This window comes from Pempheris klunzingeri, chromosome 9 (genome assembly GCF_042242105.1).
Source record: "Pempheris klunzingeri isolate RE-2024b chromosome 9, fPemKlu1.hap1, whole genome shotgun sequence".
NCBI lineage: Eukaryota > Metazoa > Chordata > Actinopteri > Acropomatiformes > Pempheridae > Pempheris > Pempheris klunzingeri.
In genome coordinates this window covers 13,377,791-13,386,818 of record NC_092020.1, presented here as the reverse complement: position 1 = coordinate 13,386,818, position 9,028 = coordinate 13,377,791, and the positions used below count along the sequence as shown (strand labels likewise).

Here is a 9,028-nt window from a genome sequence, read left to right as displayed (position 1 = left end):
ATGTTTGACTTCAAGTTTACCGTTGATTTTAATAAAGTGGTGATAACAAAACTTCTTGCGTGGAAAAAGACCATAAATAACTGTAAATAGAAGGAATTTGTCAATGAGATGCACTTAAAAACGTAAAATTGTACTCATTTACCAGGGAAAAAAAGCTTTCACTGATGCCACTGATGTGATTTTTTTAATCCCTGTTTTTTTGTATCTTACAGTAAAGCATGTGCAACACAGACCCTGAAAGTTATATAGAAAACGGGACCAATATGTCTTTGCGAAACAAGTTTTTAAGTGAAATTATAATCTAAATTGCTTCAGAATGTAAAAGAATTATTATTCCTCCTGATGACATTTAACCAGAGCAACGGCGAGATTAAGCACCAAGGACAGCACCAACTAGTTCTGCTCAGCACCAAGGACAGAGACACAGAGAACAATCTGCAGCTCTACCCTAAACACACAGGCAGAGACGTCGACCAATACTACAGTTTCGGGGGGAAATGTATGTAAAAAGAGATCAGCATTATCCAGTGATCACAGAATTTAAAATACACACAAATTACAGTGGAAGAACTCAATGTGTGCAATTAGACACAAGTGAAACTAATGACTGCATTGAAGTCAAACGAATTTATAGAGGGTAACTTCAGCTGACAGGCATAGATTGTATAAAATCCCAGTTCAAAATAAAAACAAGAGAGTCAAATACAGATTATAACTGCAAGGGTGTTGGCTTAAGGTGTAAATATGTCAAAGGAAATCTGACAGCTGTTCCTACCTCAGGAGAAGCATCACAATCCCCAAACACCTCAGCAAAGTCAGTAGGACTTTTCCTCAGAGTTTGGTCAGCAGGCAGCGTGTTGTCATTGTAAGATGACACGAACTTAAAGTCACTGGTTCTTGACCCTGTTGTCAGGTAGGCGTCATAATTGTAAGCGCTGCGTAAAGTTCCTGTGCCGTCAACATCTGCGTAATTAGGAGGGAGATAAGCGCTGGGGATGGCTACTGCTCCATCAAACAACAGTCTGGGCTTTCTCCTGCGACAAAACCTCACACCCAGGATGATGATGATGAAGGTCAGAAAAAACGTGGACACGGACACCAGAGCGATAATCAGGTATGAGGTCAGCTTGGAGTTCTTCTCATCATAAGAAATGTCCTTCAGCTCCGGCACCTCAGCCAAGTTATCAGAAATAAGGAGATACATGGAGCAGGTGGCAGACAGAGAGGGCTGTCCGTTATCTTTCACTGCCACAATCAGGTTCTGTTTCATGCTGTCAGACTCAGAAATGTCCCGCTGTGTCCTGATCTCTCCGCTGTGGACACCAATGGTGAAAAGTCCCGGATCAGTGGATTTCACTATATGATAGGACAGCCAGGCGTTCTGTCCGGAGTCCGCGTCCACCGCGATCACTTTGGACACCAGAGAGCCTCCGTGTGCAGCTTTGGGGACCAGCTCGGTCATGAAGGAGTTGCCCTCCGGGGTGGGGTACAGGATCTGAGGAGAGTTGTCATTCACGTCTGATATGAAGACGCTGACGGTCACGTTGCTGCTCAGCGGAGGAGAACCGTTGTCTCTGGCCATCACCTGGACTTTAAAACTCCTCAACTGTTCGTAATCAAACGACCTCACAGCGTGGATCACCCCCGTGTCTCCGTTAACAGACACATAGGAGGACACCGGGGCGCCCTGCACCTCACCGGCTAACAGAGAATAAATCACTGTGCCGTTTTGTCTCCAGTCGGGGTCTCGAGCAGCAACGGAACATAAAGTGGAGCCAGCTTTGTTGTTTTCACTCACATATGCGCTGTACGACTGTTCCTCAAACACAGGCGGGTTGTCGTTGATGTCTGCTACAGATAACTGGACACTTTTAGAGGAGGACAGAGGTGGAGAGCCCTCGTCAGTGGCGCTGATTGTAATGTTGTAATCAGACACTAGTTCACGGTCCAGTTGTCCTGTGGTCACCAGAGAATAATAGTTTTTAATGGAAGGAACCAACTTAAAAGGGACGTTTTGCTGAATGGAGCAGCGGACCTGTCTGTTACTCTCAGAGTCTCTGTCCTGCACGTTAATGATGCCCACCTCTGTACCAGGTGACACGTTCTCAGGTATGGGGTTAGTCACAGACTTCAGATATATCACTGGGGCGTTGTCATTTACATCAGTAATGTCAATAATTAACGTTGCGTATGAAACTAATCCCAGACCATCTTTTGCACTGATCTGCATCTCATAGGATGGGATTTTCTCATAATCAATAGATCCAGCTACTCTCACGTCACCTGTTTTAGGGTGTAAAGAAAACACGTTGCTACTTTCATCTGAAACATGATCAAATCCATAAGTTATTTCGCTATTCAAACCTTCGTCTGCATCAGCTGCACTCACTGTGATCACTAATGTATCCAGAGGAGAGTTTTCAGGCAGACTGGCTTTATAAACGGCCTGGCTGAACACTGGTACGTTATCATTAGCATCCAGTACAGTGACGTGTATGACTACAGTACCTGATCTCTGAGGAGAGCCTCCATCAAATGCGGTAAGCAATAACATCATCTCTTGTTTGTCCTCTCTGTCTAATTCTTTGTCCAAAACCAATTCACAGTATTTTCGTCCACCTGCTTTAGTGTTTATATTTAGTTTGAAATGATCATTCTTCTGAAGTGAGTAGCCCTGAACAGCATTTTCTCCGATGTCTCCATCGTGTGCCTCTACAAGAAGTAAATGCGCACCTTTGTCCGCCAATTCCTGGACTTCAATCTTAAGCGCCTCCTCTTTAAATTGTGGTGAATTATCATTAATATCTTGAACTCGGATACTAATACGGTGCAGTTCTAAAGGATTTTCCAGGACTAGTTCCTGTTTCAGAACACACGATGCCTTTTTCGCACAAAGCCCTTCTCTGTCAATCCTCTCTTGCACAATCAAGTCTCCGGTACTGAGATTCACACCGCAGTACTTCACACTGTTATCTTCAGTATCAATACGAGCCTTGCGAGCGGACAGTCTGCCCAAATCAAGTCCCAGATCCTTTGCGATATTTCCTATCACAGATCCACGTTTCATCTCCTCCGGAACAGAGTAGCTCACGTCTCCCTGGACGGGGTGGAGGACGAGGAAAAGAAAAGCAAGGCCGCAACAGTGCAGCGCAATTCTACTGTATCCCATTGTTACTGCGAGAAAGATCCCATGCAAATCAAAAACTAGTATTGAGTATGTAACAATCTATCAGCGATGTAATCCAGGCGTCTTTCAGCAAACAGAAATAGTCACATAACAGTCCTACAGGAAGCGGATTCAGTCAACTGCGGTACAAGCGGAGTCAGGCTTTGGAATTCTGTGAGACAGAAGGGTGGAGGAAAACCGTGCCTCCTCGTTTGCTGGTACACACTGACACCTTGAGTGTTTGTTCAGGAATAGCAAGGGAGTGGAAGATTTTTTTTCATTGCATATTAAAAAGATGAACCAATTTCGTAATCCTCATCCATATACATTAAAAACAAAAACAACACAAACATTGCTTTACTTTTTTAGGTCCTTGACTTTTGAGACGAGCAATGATACCATTATTGTGATGGAAAAAAGCAACACAACCATGAAATAGTCTCTCATAAAGGGTCCCTGTGTCCAAGCAATATTTGGCAAAATAACTGAAACTATAATGTCTGAGGAAAAATGCAGCATCACTTTTATTCTTTTTATTACTCTTAGTATTTAATTTCATCTCAAAACTGAATGAGAACTCAAGTCCAAACAGCCTATGTCCCTCATTGATAGTCATATTTTTTCTCCTGCCTTTTCTTCAAATCCACACCTTCCTGAGTTAAGATCCAATCAGATGAAACAGATTCTTTTTTGTTTTACTCCATATATTGCAACAACGTTCTTGCACTCACATACTACATAAAAACACTCCTCACTTTGTAATTTTGCAAACTGGAAAAGTGGAAATGTAATACTGCAAGGTTTCACCTACTAGACCATTATTTGAGTGTTCTAGATTAGAAATTAAATGCTGTGTTTTCAAATATATCACAAAACGTTTTATGCTTTAAGTTAAGGCACTGCATTCATACACATGCCACTCCTAAATATGTTGACAATTTTGACAACTCAGGGGAAAGATCACACATCATACATTAGCCTTTGTATGAATTCTCGGACGTCCCTTGATAATTAATGAAAAATATTTTTCAACACTTGAAATTTAGAAACAGAGGACTACTTTTTAGATACAGTTTTAACCATGGTCTGTGCTGTTGTTCAGTGATATACTGTGTACACTATCATTCAAAAGTCTGGAATTACCTGCCACAAAAGCTTCATTTGGTACAATAAGACGGCTGAGGACAACTCTATATTTCTGAATGGTCTTTCATATGTTTAGCTTGTAGGACATCTTCTTGACATATAGATGTCATTTTGTGTCAGAAGATTGCAAAAAATAATTTTTAGAGCAATATGCTATACAATGGTTCAACCAGACTGACATTTAAAATGGCAGAAAGAGATACTTCTCTGCAAGAATTAAATAAGAATGCAAAATATTACTACTGATTGGTAAAATAAATTGGAAGCTTAACATCAAAAACATCAAAATGTTGTGTAGACTGGAGAGGGCAGAAAAAAATGGGTAACTAGAATATTTAGAGACCAAATGTATCTCTGTGGTTCAAAATGATCTGGGTCAACTACACTTTTCTTGACTGGGAAAGAAATCAAAGCATCTAAGCCAAGATTTTAACAAATTTTATGTTTAGCTCTAAAACAGGTTGACAGTGATCAACAGTTGTTGCAAAGATTAAATAAATACGACTGACATTTAATTTATAATGAAAAAGTTGAAATGTATCAAGCACAACACTATCAAACATTCAGGATACAGCTACGATTTCTGTGAGCTTTTCTATTAAAACTTGACTGCTATTACATGCATTTCACAGGCAAGTATCAATCATTTTACTCATCCAAAGCCAACTTTGAAAAGCAAGAGTCCACCAGCAAAACACAATGAAAATAGGTGCTCCAGATCAAATTTCTTCATACTGCTCTCATACCTTCTCCAAGTATCTATTTATAGTGATAAGCTCCTAATGAGTTAATATCCAGAGGAGGCTCTTACTTTGACATTAAATAGAGTAAAGAATAATTCATATGCAGACATCAAGGCAAAACAAGTGTTACTATTTTAGCTAAATCTATATAATGGCAAATTTACTGACAAAAGAATTAAGCAAAGGCAGGAAAAGACAACACCATAAACTGCAAACGTCTCTATTTCTAAGAAATGCAACAAAGGTTGAAACAGATTTCAGCACTAAGGACAGAATAACTAACATAATGCCCCAGATGTTCAATCATTGAAACAAAATAAAAAAAAATAGCGGCCAGAAGGTCAAAGAGATGTCATAAAACAAATATTTTATAGACATTTTAAACAAGAGTATGTGCACATACTATATGGTATTTGTGTCGGCTAGATAAGGGAGAGCTTGTTATGACACACTGTAAAAGTTGCTCATTTAAAAGTTTGGCTTCAGTTCGTGAGTAAAGAGTAAAGTAAAGAGTAAAGCTGAGATATTAAACGGGAAAAGTTAATGTCAGATGAGATTATCAAAAAAGCAAGACATCGTGAAAAGCTTAAGTTTGACTTCTGTAGGAGACACCATGACTAGTTGACGAGCAATAAACTGATTAAAACTGCATTTAAGCACGACCACCAGGAAGGACAATACAGCTAAAAATAGTCAGAGACAAAAAATAAAATTAATATTGTAGAAGGCTAAACACTATTTCAGATATTTTCAATGTATCCCTACCTCAGGAGAAGCATCACAATCTCCAAACACCTCAGCAAAGTCAGTGGGACTTTTCCTCAGAGTCTGGTCAGCAGGCAGCGTGTTGTCATTGTAAGATGACACGAACTTAAAGTCACTGGTTCTTGACCCTGTTGTCAGGTAGGCGTCATAATTGTAAGCGCTGTGTAAAGTTCCTGTGCCGTCAACATCTGCGTAATTAGGAGGGAGATAAGCGCTGGGGATGGCTACTGCTCCATCAAACAACAGTCTGGGCTTTCTCCTGCGACAAAACCTCACACCCAGGATGATGATGATGAAGGTTAGAAAAAACGTGGACACGGACACCAGAGCGATAATCAGGTATGAGGTCAGCTTGGAGTTCTTCTCATCATAAGAAATGTCCTTCAGCTCCGGCACCTCAGCCAAGTTATCAGAAATAAGGAGATACATGGAGCAGGTGGCAGACAGAGAGGGCTGTCCGTTATCTTTCACTGCCACAATCAGGTTCTGTTTCATGTTGTCAGACTCAGAAATGTCCCGCTGTGTCCTGATCTCTCCACTGTGGACACCAATGGTGAAAAGTCCCGGATCAGTGGATTTCACTATATGATAGGACAGCCAGGCGTTCTGTCCGGAGTCCGCGTCCACCGCGATCACTTTGGACACCAGAGAGCCTCCGTGTGCAGCTTTGGGGACCAGCTCGGTCATGAAGGAGTTGCCCTCCGGGGTGGGGTACAGGATCTGAGGAGAGTTGTCATTCACGTCTGATACGAAGACGCTGACGGTCACGTTGCTGCTCAGCGGAGGAGAACCGTTGTCTCTGGCCATCACCTGGACTTTAAAACTCCTCAACTGTTCGTAATCAAACGACCTCACAGCGTGGATCACCCCCGTGTCTCCGTTAACAGACACATAGGAGGACACCGGGGCGCCCTGCACCTCACCGGCTAACAGAGAATAAATCACTGTGCCGTTTTGTCTCCAGTCGGGGTCTCGAGCAGCAACGGAACATAAAGTGGAGCCAGCTTTGTTGTTTTCACTCACATATGCGCTGTACGACTGTTCCTCAAACACAGGCGGGTTGTCGTTGATGTCTGCTACAGATAACTGGACACTTTTAGAGGAGGACAGAGGTGGAGAGCCCTCGTCAGTGGCACTGATCGTAATGTTGTAATCAGACACTAGTTCACGGTCCAGTTGTCCTGTGGTCACCAGAGAATAATAGTTTTTAATGGAAGGAACCAACTTAAAAGGGACGTTTTGCTGAATGGAGCAGCGGACCTGTCTGTTACTCTCAGAGTCTCTGTCCTGCACGTTAATGATGCCCACCTCTGTACCAGGTGACACGTTCTCAGGTATGGGGTTAGTCACAGACTTCAGATATATCACTGGGGCGTTGTCATTTACATCAGTAACGTCTATGATCACTTTTGCTTCTGAAGAGAGGCCATAACCATCTTTGGCCTCAACAAACACTTCATATTTCGACCCCTCCTCATAATCTATGTCACCTGTCACGCTGATTTCTCCAGTTTTCTCATCTAATGAGAAAAGCTTTTGTGATTTATCAGAGATTCGGCTAAATTCATAGGTAACCTCTCCATTGATCCCTTCGTCTACGTCCGATGCACTTACAGTGATAACTGAGGTTTTCACGGGAGAGTTTTCCGGTAATGTTGCTGTATAAACGGCCTCAGTAAACACTGGGGCGTTATCATTAGCATCAAGAACAATGACGTGTATGACTACAGTCCCGGACCTCTGAGGAGAGCCTCCATCCACTGCTGTCAGCAACAATTTCATTTCCTGCTGCTCCTCTCGGTCTAACTCCTTCTCTAAAACCAAATCACCATATTTTCTGCCAGCGCTTGTCGTCTGAATACTGAACACAAAGTGGGGGTTTTGCTGCAAAACGTAGCTTTCGACTGAGTTCTTGCCTATATCTGCATCTTGTGCAGCATTAATGCGATACCTCGCTCCTTTGTCAGCTGACTCTCTAAGTTCAAGCTTTATGATATCCTTCGGGAAAATTGGTGCATTGTCATTTACGTCCTGCACCTGCAGGGACAACCGGTGTAACTCCAATGGATTCTCTAACAGCAGGTCGAATTTGAGAACACAAGAGGGCTTTTCTCCGCAATGCTCCTCCCGGTCTATTCTTTCTGCAACGAACAAATCCCCGCTTCGAAGATTAATCCCACAATACTGCCGGTCGTTTCCCTCCATGTCAACACGAGCTTTGCGAGCAGACAGTCTGCCCACCCCCAGCCCGAGATCCTTGGCGATATTTCCAATAACAGATCCGCGCTTGAGCTCCTCCTGTACAGAGTAGCTCAGGTCTCCGTGTGCGTAGTGCACCACAACAAAGAAAAAGACAAAGCCGTAGCTTTGAAGAACGCGCCGTCTATTCATCATCTTCAGACAGCACTGAACAAGTAAAACACGGTAGCTTCAAGCATTAAAAACACGGTATTCGGTCAATATATGTGTCTTCCCAGCCTTTGTCGTCTGTGCTTAAGTCTATACAGAACACAAGGGTGGTCCATCCCAATACTGGGTGGTGTGCAAAGCAGGCTGAACGTTTGACTCTTTGCTGGTCTATAGTGACACCTTAAGTAAAAATGAAATATAACACTTTTACAAAACATGCAGATTCACTTAACACATCATCAGATAGTTTGGTCTTGATGTCTGAAAACAGATGAATTCAATAAAGTGTTCCAAAAAGTACTGAAGCGCCATTATGTTTTTACATTTTCTCAGTTCAGAGATATGTTAGTGCTCTGTGCTGTCACGTTATACAGAGGACTGTGTCTCCTCCTAAAGTCATTCACTTCACTGTGATAATAGTAAGACAACATTCCCTAAAAGTTAAACAGTATTTGCCACAGATAATGTCTGTTAGTATTGCACGGTAAATGTCCAAAGTTCGATTAGAAATTCATCCTTGTCTGTCTGTATGTCCATGAATTAAAATACATTTCTGTACTTTGTCGTGAAACATTCAAAAATGTACCTCCACCTTCTTCCAAGGGCTACTTAAATTACATAACGACATCTGACTAAAGACACATGATGCGTAAAACCACAAAGAGAATACAATAATGAGCATTTTATGTTGCACTGCTTGGAAAAACATGTTTGACTTCAATTTTACCGTTGATTTTAATAAAGTGGTGATAACAAAACTTCTTGCGTGGAAAAAGACCATAAATAACCGTAAATAGAA

At 41.9% G+C, this 9,028-nt stretch overlaps 1 protein-coding gene across 1 annotated transcript; it reads right to left on the bottom strand.

Moving 5' to 3' along the window:
- Window positions 1-393: 393 nt before the first annotated feature.
- LOC139207659 (protocadherin beta-15-like) lies at window positions 394-8,214 on the bottom strand. Its single transcript, XM_070837394.1, has 5 exons — window positions 5,821-8,214; window positions 2,953-3,097; window positions 1,799-1,956; window positions 776-1,687; window positions 394-399 (listed from the first exon to the last, which is right to left on the bottom strand). The coding sequence occupies exons 1-5, from the start codon at window positions 8,212-8,214 to the stop codon at window positions 394-396; spliced, it is 3,615 nt and encodes a 1,204-aa protein (XP_070693495.1).
- Between the last annotated feature and the right edge of the window lie 814 nt (window positions 8,215-9,028).

Excerpts from the sequence above, each read along its gene's own strand:
- LOC139207659 (XM_070837394.1), bottom strand. The coding sequence starts at position 8,214 with ATGATGAATAGACGGCGCGTTCTTCAAAGCTACGGCTTTGTCTTTTTC. Across the intron at positions 3,098-5,820 it reads ATTGTGATGCTTCTCCTGAG|GGAGACGTGAGCTACTCTGT; the intron begins GTAGGGATACAT and ends CACCCCGTCCAG. Across the intron at positions 1,957-2,952 it reads TAACAGTGTGAAGTACTGCG|GACAACTGGACCGTGAACTA; the intron begins GTGTGAATCTCA and ends TGGTGACCACAG.